The sequence below is a fragment of the Cygnus atratus genome, chromosome 6 (assembly GCF_013377495.2).
Source record: "Cygnus atratus isolate AKBS03 ecotype Queensland, Australia chromosome 6, CAtr_DNAZoo_HiC_assembly, whole genome shotgun sequence".
NCBI lineage: Eukaryota > Metazoa > Chordata > Aves > Anseriformes > Anatidae > Cygnus > Cygnus atratus.
Genome location: NC_066367.1, coordinates 25,367,574 through 25,381,774, shown reverse-complemented (window position 1 = coordinate 25,381,774; position 14,201 = coordinate 25,367,574). Strand labels below are relative to the sequence as shown.

The 14,201-nt window shown below is 43.2% G+C and overlaps 1 protein-coding gene across 1 annotated transcript in view; it reads left to right on the top strand.

The window, feature by feature from the left end:
• The window catches only part of PDIA5 (protein disulfide isomerase family A member 5), a 100,489-nt gene that overhangs the window by 76,656 nt on the left and 9,632 nt on the right, over positions 1 to 14,201 (top strand). The window contains exon 15 of the mRNA XM_035536920.2: positions 12,444 to 12,514. Coding sequence (XP_035392813.1) covers positions 12,444 to 12,514 — 71 coding nt within the window. The remainder of the gene's footprint in view (positions 1 to 12,443; positions 12,515 to 14,201) is intronic.

The following is a 14,201-nucleotide window of genomic DNA, read 5'->3' as shown; positions in this document are numbered from 1 at the left end:
GATGTTTTTGCTGCATGACTCAAACTGAATTAGCGAAAAAAAATGTGATTGAATCTTGAAGATGGAGTGAAGCTAGGTAAGCATATTGCAGTGAAACAGGAACACACAGATTGTTCCTCAGGAAGGCACTGTGAATTTAACCCAGACTTTTGTCTGGAAAAGCCTTTGCAGAACTACATGAAATTTCTTGCCAAGCAGACCCATACCAAATTATTGACCATCACATTCTCTAAGCAAACCTTGCATGGTTCTCTCTTGCTCTTTGCTCATCCCTGGGATTTAATGTGCCTCTCTGCTGCCATAATTTAGGGACGTGACCATCAAGCTTTTAGCTTTTCTTGGATGATGTTCCTTCAAACTTAGGTTAGGCCTTTACTGCTCTTTTAGCAACAATTCAGAGCAGGGGATGCAGACTCCGTAGATGGGCAACCTGATCTAGTTGACCCTGTTTTGTGCAGGGGGCTTGGACTAGGTGATCTCCAGAAGTGCCTTTGGACCTCAGCAGTGCCGTATTTCCAGGGGCAGTAACACTGGAGATTGAAGTGTAAAGATGGCATTTTTTCATTGTTTTGTTGTTTTTTTTTCTGGTTTTGTCTTCCCATGTACTTCTGATTCTCTCTAAACAGGCAAGGCTTATTACACACACCTCCCACCCCAATTCTGGTACAAAGCAATAGCTGTCCAGTGGTGGCTTTTAAGAATTAGAGACCAACACGTGCAAACATGCTCCTGTTGTTCAGTGGTCGAGATAGTTGCTTCCAAATAGACTACAAAAATGAATCAACTCTGTCAGGAGCAGGAGGTGTCTGTAATAAAGCATCAATAACATCCAAATGATGGGGAAGACAGAGCGAGAGGGGGAGGTTGCTTTTATTTATTTTTATTTTTTTTAACATCATCCCTTTTTAAGGGGAAGGGCTTGGTGCTGAGCACATTCATTCCATTCCTAATTTTTTAAAAAACAAAAGGTAGGTGTTCTTAAACAAAACAAAGAAGACTTTTGGCAGCAATGAGAAATAATAGGGGAAAAAACGCTCCCTTTTAATGGCTTGTAAGGGCAGCAGTTGCCAATGTTATTAACTTGCCAAATGGCCTCAATTTGTGGGACTCAACAGGGTTCACAGAATGAATATTTTTAATAAATACTTTGCTGGGAGCTGATTTCTGGTTTTGCTTCTTTGTTCAGTGGTGAAACTTTTCTTCACTGGAAATTACTTTTGTCAGCTGGAAAAGGTTATTCTCTGGTGAAGCCTGACCCACAGGGGTTACGCAAAGAACACCTCCAAATAAACGGTACCGAGGATGACTTTAATGAGGTATTTTTGTATTGTATTGAGTTAGCGGCTGTGCAGTGACAAATGGAGATGCAATTAAAACACATCAGCAGCCTCCCTGGCTCTTCACTTTTTTAAAAAAGCTTTTTCTTTTAGGACTGGAAGAAATGAATGAGAGTGCTTACTCTATTTTGCACTTGATGAAATCACAGAAGAGTCTGTGATGTTTATAAGTTTTTTTGTTGTTGTTGGTTTTTGTTAAAAGGTGGGCATTGTTCTAAGTTGCTACTGGGAGGTGGCACCGGGGTATTGTTCTGGTGTGCAACAGAAACGTCCTTTGGCTTCCAGTTGAAGCAGGAATCTGACCGTGAGGCATCATCGCTGTCTGATGGGTTGTCCCCTGGCCACCTAGCAGTAGGAAATTGGATAGGGAGCAAGGTTTTTGGTTCTGACTGTAAATCAGTCCTGCCTGTCCCTGTGCATCTCATCAGCAGTGCATAAAAAGCTGAAGGCTACAGCAAACTTGCATTAATTTTACCCGCAGGCTTTGTTCAAAATACTGATAATCCTGCTGCTCTGTTTCTGTATCCTGGTATGCTCCTCTGTCTCTTCACAAATAAACTTCCCAGTTTCTTCTGCCCAAGTTTTATGCTGAGGAACATGCATGGCAGAAAAGCCCTTAGCTGAGGCTCCTTGCCAGACTGGGTCGCACAGAGCGGGTTTTGGCCATTAATGCTAACAGCCCGCTCCTGTCTCCTTGCTCCTGTGGCTTGAGCTGCTTTCAAAAAGCTGTTCTTAAGAAAGCAGTAATGGTTCCTTTTCCTCTCTACCCTTTTTTGAAGTAAGCTGGGACAAAGCTGGCTGCTCCTTATCTCTGCCCTTGCACAGGAAGGTTTGGGTCTCAGCACCGGGCAGAGCCGGGTGGCGTGGTTCTGTGTGAAGTACGCACGGCGGCTGAAATACTCAGCGGTTGGGTTGACAAGGACCAAATGCACTGAGCAGGGCAGCACAGATGCGTCCAGTGCCCTGTGATAGCCTCTGCGTGGCTCTCACCAAGTGGCTTTCCCATCGTTTGCAAGCACATCTTGTTAAGTTTTCATTAGGAGGTCGTACCAGAGTCTGAACAAAATGTGCGTGTTTGTAAATGAAGCTTAAGCTATCAAAAATATTAAAAACATGCTGAACAGAAAGAATCCGTTTCAAGGCAAAAACCCTTGCAGGAAGGATTTTCTGGTTGTTGACTGAGGCAGGAGCGAGGCCTGGGCCCTCTGATAATGAGGCTTCAAATCCTGCGTGGGCTGGCATTGCAGAATTTCAATACGTCGGCTCTGCCAGGAACACTTTCCTCCTGCAGTAGTGGTGCTCCTGCTACAGACTCACGTTAGCGAGGTGCATTCCTGGCGGTGCAAATAGTGCTGACGCAACAGGGGCCCATCAGCAGGCTGGTTTTGATAAAGGGTGAATTTATAGAGTGGTCTCTGCAATCAGGCTGTCAGAACTGCTCTTAGCCCCAGTGTTCGTGTCAAGGCTCTTAATTAGTGAGAGAGAACACTTTTGTAACTGCTCTTAAAACATGAGTTGGGGCACTTCACTGGGCTGCACGTAGCTGTGGCTAGTGTTCGGAGCAGGCTGTCGTGGAGCTGGGCCATTAATCCTTAATTTATCTGGGTTGTCCAGTTCCCCTTGTTTTATAAAACAGGATTTGTGTTTTAAATCTGTAGCAATCCTACGATGTTACAGCTGCTTGAATTGGTGCGAAGAATATTACTGGTGTCTGAATGGTTCAGGCTGGTGAGAAAGGGAGGAGGATTTGGAGCGCATCCCCTTGCCCTGTGAAGCTCTCCCGCAGGCGGGCACAGCCGTAGTGGTGCAAGGCCACGTACAGCCTGCCCGGGGTGCACCAGGAGACATTCACCTCCAGCTGTGCCACCCACCCTGGTGCGTTGTTGTCAAATGCGCTTCCAGTAAGACAGACGCTTTTGCTGGTGATGCAACGTGGTCGCAAGGGGGGCTGGTTTTGAGCCTCGCTCAGTGCAACCGTGATGGCGTGGTGTGAAGAAGCTCGGCCTCCCCTGCTGCTCTGCCAGACCGCTGCCAGCTCAGAGCGGTTTGCTTTCGGAGTACCAAGTGCGTTCACTGGCATGTTAGATGGCAGAATTATTTCATATGCTTTTATACTTTAGCTGTGTTTGTAATTAACCGAGGCTAATGTTTGGTTCCAAAACTGCAGCCTTACCACTGCTGTTGTCTGCTTTGGTGCCACGTGGGGCGGTGATGGACCTTATCTAGAAATCCAGGTCTCCTGGAACTGACACAGTAGTTGTGTTCTGGATGTAGCTACTGATCTTCAGCCTTTTCTGGCTCACTGTGCAGCTTTCCCTCTTAAGGGATTGCTTGGTGCTGTATGCTAATTGCTGTCATCATTAGTGATTCACCGCAGCCAGTCGTATCCTTGTCTTCTGCAGTGGGTAAAACAGTCCAAGGGTTTTGCACTGAACCTCTCCCCAGTTCTTACCTTTGCAGCTTGGCCTGTTCTGATGAGCAACTGCAGTGGCGGCAAAGTCATTTCTAAGGCTGTGGTTTCCAAAGGTTTGGTTTTATGTGTCCCTGTTCTCCTCTGTATACCTCAAAGTGCTGCAGAGCAAACACATAGGTAAAGCTGGGTGCTAATTCAGTGCACACCATATACAAACTGACCAAATATCCTTCAAGGGTTAATGCAGTTCAGCAAGCAGTAGGTGATTTCTCAGCTGCTTTCACACCAGGTGGAAGTTTAACCACACAGGACTGTGGAAACCAGCAGGAGGAGTTTCTACTGTAAGCATGCAGCTGCAGAGCGCTTAAGGGTGTATCATTCCTATGCCAAATGGCTGAGAGGCAAACAAGTGCAGTGCTGCTGTGGAGAAGTGGTGTTTTTGTCCAAGATGCTCAAAGGCACTGAAGTAAATTGGCCCTCTAGCTCCTGTAAGCTTTCAGTAATAAGCTGGGTGCCTGTTGTCGTCTGCAGGAGGGAACTGCATCTTTTGCACCAGGAGTAGATACAACGATCTCTGGTGTTAGCACAGTGCTTCTTGACTCCATGGGGCTGTGCTAGCAACTAACGTATCCCTGCAGCAGCCATGGGAGGTAGGTATAATTGTGCCAGATACACATTTCCAAAACTGAAGATACAGAAACTGAAACTTGTCTGAGAGCACTGTGGTGACAGCAGAGCCAGGGATGCTACTCGGGAGTTCTCAACTCTCACCTCTGTGCGCATTTTCCTTTTCTTGTAAATCCCCTCTTTCTCTCAGAAAATCATAGGAAATTGGTTTGAAAAAAATGTTTTAAGAGATCTTATAAAAACAGTACCCTAAAGGAGAGTCAACTATATTTAAATCCTCTAGAAGCTTCCTTCAAAGCCCAGAGCAGAATAGGAAGTCCCTTTAAAGTTGACAAAGTAATTGTTCAAATAGGTTAGGAAAACAAACAGGCAAACAAACAAAAACCCCACCACATGTTGTGGAATCAGTAGTAGGCTGCCTGTCATGGTTAGGAGTAATGAGGCGAGCCCTGGTCGACCTGATGCTTAAATGAAAACCTCATGACCTTTTTCATATCAAAGGACAAATCCCTCTCAATTATTAATACCTTCTGTCTTGGAAATATGATTATGCTATGTGTCAGGTCATGTTGTAAAATGAGCTTTGGTTCCAGATATTCAATTAGAAGGCCCTCCACTTTTCTACCGGAGGAACAAAAGCAAATTAACCTTTCAGTAACATCTCCAAATGCCTTTCTCAAATCTGCCTGTGATTTCAATAACTTGTGTAGCTACACAAATTGTGTTAGTTTAAGCAGTATATCCATTTTCAGCTCTTATCTGTGCAATTACTGCCCATGGCCTGCCTTTCCTTGATTGACCAAGTAATATTCTTGTTTTAATTCTGGCTAATCACTCGGAACTCCTGAAGTGGAAACAGGCTTTGCTTTGCTGTGCAATCTACAAGCTCCTGGGTTTCCTTTGATAGCTGCACAATGTGCTGCTTTCTCTTGCTTAGAATAGCAGTCATTTGAAAACCAATAACGGAGGGCACTATCTCCCCCTGTTATTTTAGCCGGCGATAATTTCGAACGGAGACAGGGAGTCAGAAAGTCATTCCACGCTCTGCACCTCGCACGCTGAGGGTGCCATCCTGCCGCATGCTGAGCCCGCCGAGGCCCCGATGCTTTTGCAGGGGCATGAATGGAGTCAGCCCCTTGCAGCCGTGCTCCTGTCAGGCAGGATTGCGGACCCCGAGAGTCACTTAACCTCTTCCTGACTCCATTTAACCTTGGGTGTAATGAAGGAGGGGGATAATCATGTCTTTTTCTCCTAGGGGCAATTTGAAGCGTAATTAATTGATGCGTTCGAGATCATTCATTGAGAGATGCTGAAGGGGGAGAGGAGCCCTTCCTCTTGCTGAGGACAGAGCACAGACAGCACAAATGCCACGGTCTCTCACATGTCACTGGGCTTTCAGATCTTCTCTAAGGAGTCGGTCAGGACTTTGCTCTGAAAATACTGACAGTTGAAGTTGCCATGTTTGATAAGGAAAGTCTACAACATTAAAATGTAGGCATGTTTAAACTCTTTTTGAAAAATCTCACGTAAAATATATGCACCTAGCTTGTGACTGTACTTGTCAGGTTTTATTACGTACAAGATGCTAAAAGCACGTGCACAGACAACATTGGCAGGATTATACATCGTTATGTATTAATGGTGGGCAAAAAGTACAGTATAGTCCTGTCTGAAGGCAAAGCACCCTATCTGTGCTGGTAGAGCCACTTTGGTTGGGATGCTCTGGTCAGGGTCAGCAGGGACCAACATCCTCACCTGCCCTGTGTGGCACTGCAGCTGCCAGCCATGCAGGAGACTCATACCAGGACAGCAAAACCATCCTGCCTTTGTAGTGGCTTCAGCTCAGCAGTGCGAGTCAAGGACAGGCTGTGGTCTGCTAAGGTAGAGAACCACCACGCAAAAACAACTCTCTTAGAAAATTCCCTTTCAAATGAAAAATCACTGGTGATGGGGAATGTTTCTTGTCTGAATTTGACCAGCTTCTGCTCCCAGCCGGCTCTGGAAGTTACATAGCCTATGGCAACCAGCTTTTGAATAGCTTTTTAGAGTGAAAACTGGGCTGATTCGTCTAGATTTCTGTCACTTCTTAATCTTTGGATTTCAGCTATTGACTCACTTGAGTTTCTTGACTCCCTTTCCCATGAAATGTGCCTTTGAACTCAGTTCTTGATTTGTGGACCGAGAACTGCAGGCAGCAGTTAGGTGGTTCTAGGCATAGGGGCCTTCTCCACACCTACTTAATATTTTCATTTACACATTCAATAAAGTTTCTTCTGACAACTCCATCATTTTCTTTCAAAGCTATTGCTAGTATTGTTTTGGATTCTTTTGCTTCTAATACGTTTAAAGCCCCTTATATATTTAAAACATCATTATTACCTCTGCTGACTGTAGATACTGCTTTGATGTCCATTTGCTTCCTTTATCTGTTTTGTACAAATTGTTAGCTTTTGATTTATATTCATTAAAAACAGCTTCACCTTTCTTCTATGTGCTATGCTAATACGGCTTCCACTCTAAGGAAACTGAATTAACCTTGTACTGCTCAGCTGTAGAGAGGTTGTATTGTATTACCGCCCTTTGTAGTTTCAAATTTAAAAAAGCATGAAGTAACTTCAAGGACCTTTTTCATATTTAAGCAAGTGGAAACCTGCATCTTATGGAAGCAGAACTTGCTTCCTTTAGGCAATTCTGAAAATTTCATATCGTTTTATTTTAAATTTAATAAGGTGACTATTGTCCGACAGGGTGCATCTGCTTCACGCACTAGTCAGGAGACATCTTTATAATTGTCATCTGGTCCTAATACCTTAATACATTGGAGCTTTAAGACTCTCTAATTTTTTTTACCTTGTCATCTCTAAACAATTCACTTGGTTAAAAAGAGAAACCCTGCCAATGAAAAATTCTCCATTTGAATCTAATAATGATATGTAGGTTATTCACTTGATTGTTTGATTGCTTTGAAAGTCTCTTTGCCTTCCACCTGCATCCCGTGGGACCCTGCAATTATGGGAAATGTTTACAGTTGTGCATACAGGATATTATGTCTGGGGTTTTACTGAATTACTACAACATATGCCTGATTACTCTTATATCTGGGGTAGTGTGCACTGTTTTTTAATATCAGTTTCGTGTGTTTCTTACCTTAGCTGACAAATGATTTTATATTGTTTTTCCTCAGTCTGCTTTTTAAGAAAAAAAAGTTTGCAAGGTAACATGAGCACTTGGTACATTTTTCTGTTTTCTATGCAATGTCTTGGTTTTGCATCAGTTGCCAACTTCTTGTGACATCGTGTTGGAAACAGCATCCAGCTCAACCCTGTGGTCATTCATTTCTTCAGAGTCCTCTAGCCTGTGTTTCCACGAGGATTAATCCTGCTTGTGCTGGTTTCTCCAGCACCTCTGTGTCCACAAACCACATCCAGCTCGCTCGTTCTTTCCTCAAATACACACAAACTACACTGTACCATGTTCCTGCTATCAGCAAATTCAGCCAGCACAAAATAAGCTGGGTTGTATGTTTCCCCCTTCATCTCCCCAGAAAAGCGCTAGCTTTCTTTTAAATGTCTCACTAATTAGAGATTTAATCTGGCTCCTGTGCCAGCCCCTCAGTGACTATGGGTCTGCATAAAAGCTGCTTGCCTGCTTGATTTCCCTTGTTTGCCACTCATCAGCCATTCCTCTTGAATTTTTACCTACAGAAGCTGTATTTTTCATGTACCAGATCTATCGAGAACTGCTTGGTTTTTGAGGTCAGCGATGTGACGGTGCCCATGTGACTGTACTGCAGTGTCTTCCCAGACCAACTTGACAGCATGAATACTGATGAAAAAATAAACTGTAGAAAATGCTTGGTTTATGTAAGATTTTAGCTTGGTAGTACAAAGGCAAAGAGAAATGGAGGAGTCCCTCTGTTGCAGGTGTTCTCGCGTGGATCCACGGATGTGTGGTTTAACAGGCAGTCTCATCCTCCTGGCGGGCTCCAGTGGTCAGGCAGAGCAGATAGCGCTGTGGCTGTGTGGAAGGGCCTCTAGAGTGCAAGATTTTGAGCACAGAGTTTGGACAGAGTTGTAATAACGTGTCATTTGCCGATCAGGAACAGAGAACAGCCTTAACACATGCTACTGCATGTGCATTAGACTTGGAGCTTTCTTGCTTGCCTGCTAGGTGATGCAAGTGTGTTCGAGCAGTAGGAAATGAAGTTAGCTCAAGGTTTTCAGAAGCGGTTAGAAGTTTTAAGCACCAATGCTGGGATCCCATCAAAGGGGTGGATGTTCCAGGAGCAGATTTCTTATAGATTTCTCAAGTCGCACAGGAAATTACTGCTCAGTTCGTGTGTGCTGTTAACCCTGTTGAGATCAAATTTGATAATGATGTAGAAAAGAATACAGAAATGGGTAAAGCAAAGCCCTGCACCGATGTTAGAGGTCTCTGCTGCCAGATGTGCTATTTCCAATGCTGATCAATTGAAAATCCACCTCTCGGCCTTGTAGGAAGCCTGTGCTTCTACTGTAGCACCCAAATTAATTAAGTAAAATGTAATAAATCTTCCTATTCTATAGTCTGTAGTGCCTTATTGTCCTATAAATACTACTGAGAAGGGGGTAGGACCTTTTGATTCTTGACACCTTACCCACACCTTCAGATGCCACCAGTTTAATCTCTTTCCGCTACAGCCCATCTGGAAAATCCTTTCTAAGGAGTCCACACGCTTTCCTATCCTCGTGTACAGTGCTCAGTGCATTTCCTTTCTTTTCACTTTCAAATCTGGAAGATAGTGTTAACACTTAAAATAAATGTGTGATAGTGGGTGTGAAAAGGGAATGGGGAGAACAAGTTTTCCGTCTGTCAAAATGAAGACATCAACCTCTGCTTTTATTTTTTTTGGCATGTGTGCTTTAAATAGAATGACTGGGTTGGGTGGCTTCCAAGTGTTTGCTACATTTGGCAATCCTTCTAAGTTGTAACAGATGAAGTTCTGCTATTCCATATGATATGCTCCTTCCCCCTTTTTGTGGTGACTCCTTGAAGCTCCTTGGGAATTCAACACGATATTCACATCTGTTCCATGGATGGATGTCCAAGGCTAACAAAATGCCTACTGGACTTGGAGTTAGCTCCGCCAAAAGCCATATGGTTGTGTTTTCGTTTTGCAAGCACTGTGCAGTAAAGAAAGCAGGTTGGGCCAAGAGAGAAGAGAAGGGAGTGGAGAAGAGGGATGGAGCTTCAGATCAGTAGATGAAGGTAACTTTTTTTTTTCCTTTAGTATTAGAGTGGGAAGATGAGACGATTACAAAAAGAGGAAATGAAAACTGTAAGCATAGATATTTTTTTTTGAATTACATGGCACTCATCTCCTCTGTATGGTGCTGTTGACTGTAGCCTCAAGGCATGTTTTGTTTTGCCTACCTTTTTCAAAAAAATGTAACAGTCTGGATAATTGGATGCTCCTTTTTGGCCGCTTAAGTGTGCATCTTTGCAGAGAATGATGCTCATAGCCCTTCTTGATGCCACCTATTGAACTCCATGAAGCAGCACTCACCAGGGCGGAAGGGACATTGAACATCTGACACTTCTCTGGGCAGTCACCAACTAAACTTCCACACAGGCTTTCTTACCAGCTGTATGTTGGCCCCTGTAAAAGGGCAGCTTGCATTTTAACAGCTGATTTCTGGGTCTGAAAGACTATGCTTATTTGTCATTTCATGTTCCAGTCTTCTAGAAGAGCGTGGCTCATGGAGAGCTGTTACTGCTGCAACCTTAGAGGGAGCTTAGAGTGAGTCCTTATCAAAAGCCCCATCCTCAACAGGTCCAGCACCCACGAGGTGGGAACAACATCTACTGATGTATCACAATAAAAGAAATATCTTTTACTAAGAGTTTGAAAGTTGCTGTTTGGTGAAATTTAAATTCCAAGCTCAAGATGATGAGCAGAAAGGGGGACCTGAAAAGTTTCAAGTTCTTAGGAGTCTATGTTATAGTGCAACAGCTGGGTACCTTGCTTTCCAGTAAACTACAGCATGTGAACGTGTAGATTGCAGCGAGTGTTCCTGTTCTAGGGCTGTCTGATTTTCATGTTTTTTGACTCTGAAATTATTTTTAGATAGTGTCACCAGTTCTGATTTATTTCTGCACAGCAATGTTAACGGGCCAACCAAGGCTTTCACCCCACAGTACAGGACATTAGCCAAGATGTGTCAAGAGACAGGTTTGACCTGAAGGCTTGTCAGTCTCAGGCAGACAGGACAGGCAAATGGTGGGAGAGAAAATGGGTCACTGACGTGGGCTTATGGACATGGGAGCAGTGCCTGGCAGCCTGGGGCACTAATATCCTCCTCTTCCTTTTCTTTCTTGACTGTTTTCTCCCTGACTAATGTCAAACTGCTCAAGAAAGTTAATAGTTTGCAAGCTGTGGAGGATGTGCACTGTCTCCCACGGAAACACAGCTGCCTTCAGACAGACTGCCGTCATGTTGCATAAAGAGTTTGAGGCCGGTGAGGTGGATTTGAAGAAATGCCTCAGTTTCCCAGGAAATTTTCCTTTGACTTTTTGGTGCTGTTACTGCATAAACTCTCGGTGGCGTTTACACACATCCCATTCTGAAGAAGAAGAAAAATTAAAAGCAGTGCATCTAAGGAATGAAATTGCCTTTTGCTCAAGATGAAAGGAGCGTGCAGTTTTTCCTTTGTGAGAAGCGATGCACAGTTTATGCATAGATGCTGTTTTTCTTGTCACCCAAAAGAGTGAGTACAGTTTGAGACAGTGGCTTTGAGCCTCAGAGGGTATTTGTTCAGCCCTGACTAAAAAGCAACTCAGCCGCTTATTTACCAGTGTTTTACAGTGACGAACAACAGCACCATAAGCTATAATTGAAGCTTGTGAGCAATTCATCTGTTTTGTTCTGTTCTTATCCAGAAATAATACCACGATGAACTCTTGTGCTTTCTTAGTTATATGGGTTTGAGAGAAGTGCATCCATTCCTTTTTTTCCTGCATCTGAGCAGAAAAAGTGACCTGAATGTTTGCTTGGCAACAACTTCTTTATGCTACACTTGGAAAAAAATAGTCACAAATGCGGGTACTTTTTTCAAAGCCTTAGTATTGATATTTTGTGAGTAGCTTAGATTAATCAGACAATAAACATAGCTTCTGAATTAAGAGCACTCCAGTCTGAATCTTGAATCAAGAAGGCAGTTCCTGTTCCTCTTGGTACGTGTTCTTTGAAATGTTTGAGTATATTTAGTGTACGTTTAACCAGGGGATGAACTGGCCCTTTGTGCAACATGGCTGTGGTACCACCAAGTGTCAGCCAGGCTCCCACACAACGCTTTAGGGTTCTTCCACACTGTCTAAAAGTCTTCTGGGGTTGTCCTTTTTGTGGTAGGGTGGAAAGAGAGTTGAGGAAGGCCAGCAGTAGTCATCCTAAGCCAGGACTCTGCTCTCCATATGTGAAGACGTGTTGCCTGCTGGATTTGCTCTTCTTCCCCTCCCTTGTGATCCCAATGCCTTGGCTCTAACAAAGGCAATTCCCAAACGTGTCGAAATGCTCCTCCTGTTTTTTTAATATGGAATTTTTATTCCAGCAACTTCCTTTCCAAACTCCAGCCTCCTCCTGTTCACCACTGCATTGTCTTTATTCCTATCTCCAAATGTAGCTGCATCTGTGGCAACGGCAGTAACAGCCAATGTGGTAATACCCATGAGGAAGTACAACAGCGTGGAAATGGTTTGTCTGTTTGTGGTTAGTGATCTTTCAATGCTCTTAAGTGACTGGTTGTAGGAACCAGCCCCTGGTCCCTATATGGGATGTCACTTAAATGTAAATATCTGCTTGTGTTGCTTGCAGTTGGAAGAATTTTAAATGCATGCTTGAGTCTATGTAGCTGAGACACATGGTCTACAGATGCCTAGTCCTGCTCTGCTCATCCCACAACTGGAGAACTCTAGTCTAGAATTATTTTTAACACAAACTTTCCCCTAGCTCACCTCTGTGTCTTGAGTTTGTCACAGTATCTTATTTACAACTAACATTTATGCTGTCTTTTTCTTCGTGTGTCAAACAGGGTGCCCACACTGTAAAAATGCCATTCCACATTTTACAACTGCCGCTGAAGTCTTTAAAGAAGATCGAAAGGTAACTTGCTGTTAATCATTTCTGAGATATTTAAGAACTTTTCCCACTGTTTGTGCTTTGCAGGCTTTGCTTATTGATCAGGTGATAGGCTTGCAGATAAAATTGATGTTAAGCTAATAGAAATGTCTCTGCATCTTATGGGTTACATCGTTCTGGTCAAATGGAGTTACATTTGTTCTCTGCGTTTTTGTTGTCTTTTCTGGTTAATTCTTTGTGCAAGAATTCTTTTCTGTGAAGCAAAGCATGTTATTTCTTAGTGGAAGATTAGTAAAAGATAACTTATGACTTCTCCATTCCCCTTCAACTTTTGTCAGGCATAAACAGGGTGCATGCAGAGAAACCATAAGTATTGTGACAGTCCTGAGAACCTCAATCATACTTATGCAAGCAAAGATTAGTAATATATTTCTGTTGGTTGGCTGGCTTGAGTCCAGGATATTGTGCCCTTCTAGGACCCTCATGCTTCTGCCTTGAAAGTTCATCTCATGGTTGAAGCATGCCAGTAAATTTATGTGAATCAGCTGAGCCATTTTAACTGACTGTATACATGTCTGGGATTAAAAAAAAAAAAAAAAAAGCCACTGGACTTAACCAGCTAACTACTTGAAAACCTGCTTAGGCACTTATTATCTTTGACTAAACTGTGTTTCATTCTGATCTCAGTATTTGTTCTAACACCATGATTGCTTTGTGTTGTGCTGTGGCATGAAAAAGATTTCAAATTAATAGGGAAATGAAGAGGTAATTCTGAAACAGTTATACCCCTATTAATTTGCCTGCTACCACAAGGAAAGAATTTCTATGGTGTTTTTTTCTTTTCCTCCTGTCTCTTCTGTAACTCGCACAAGGGGCATCAGATTGTCAAGAAACAAATCATTCCTGTATCACTGAATGCATCCCATGAGAAGTCCCCCACACCCTCAGGCACGGGTTGTACATGGAAGGTTTAAAAGTTGTTCAGCTTTCAGTTCTCTTACTGCTGTAAATTTGTGTATTCAGATGCCTTTTGGTTACCTGTTTGTTCCTGAGATCTCTAAGAATGTACCCTTGTTTTTCTACTTTCTTGGCAGTTCTAAATAGAACTGCTCTTTCCTACGTTCATTACAATTTCACTTAGAGGAGATGAAGCAGATGTACCAAACAATGTGGAAGTTGCTTCTTAAAGCTGAAGGATGTATTGGCAACCGATCTGAACCATCGTGCAATTTATTGGACATCACGACGGTGGTAAATGCAGGCTTGTGAAACTTCCAGTTCAGACCACAGGTTAAGAAAGGACTCGGAGCAGAGCAGTGATTGACGGTTGCAGTTCTTGATTTCAGTTTAAGGCTGAAGTGGGGAAGTATAAAATGTAATGAGTTGGAACAGGAGAGCCAGCAGGGAATATTAAGGCTGGTACAGTTTCGAAGAGGTGTGTGCAGTTAGGGAAAACGATGTTATTCCACCCTAGTGACTTATGAAAGTGCCAGGGATTGATTATCTAAGGAACACTATTTAATTGCATACAGCCATAACCTGTCAAGGTGTTTCTTGCTGCCAGTTTTTGTCCTTGTGGAAAAGAAAATAAACCTGTTTAAAACTTCAGAAGGGCACATGCCTCCTCTTCCCATAAGCAGCACTAGGCATATTCCCGTATTTCAAACCGGCTGAGCTTTAAAATTTCTTTAATTTCTAGTTCCGTAGGGCT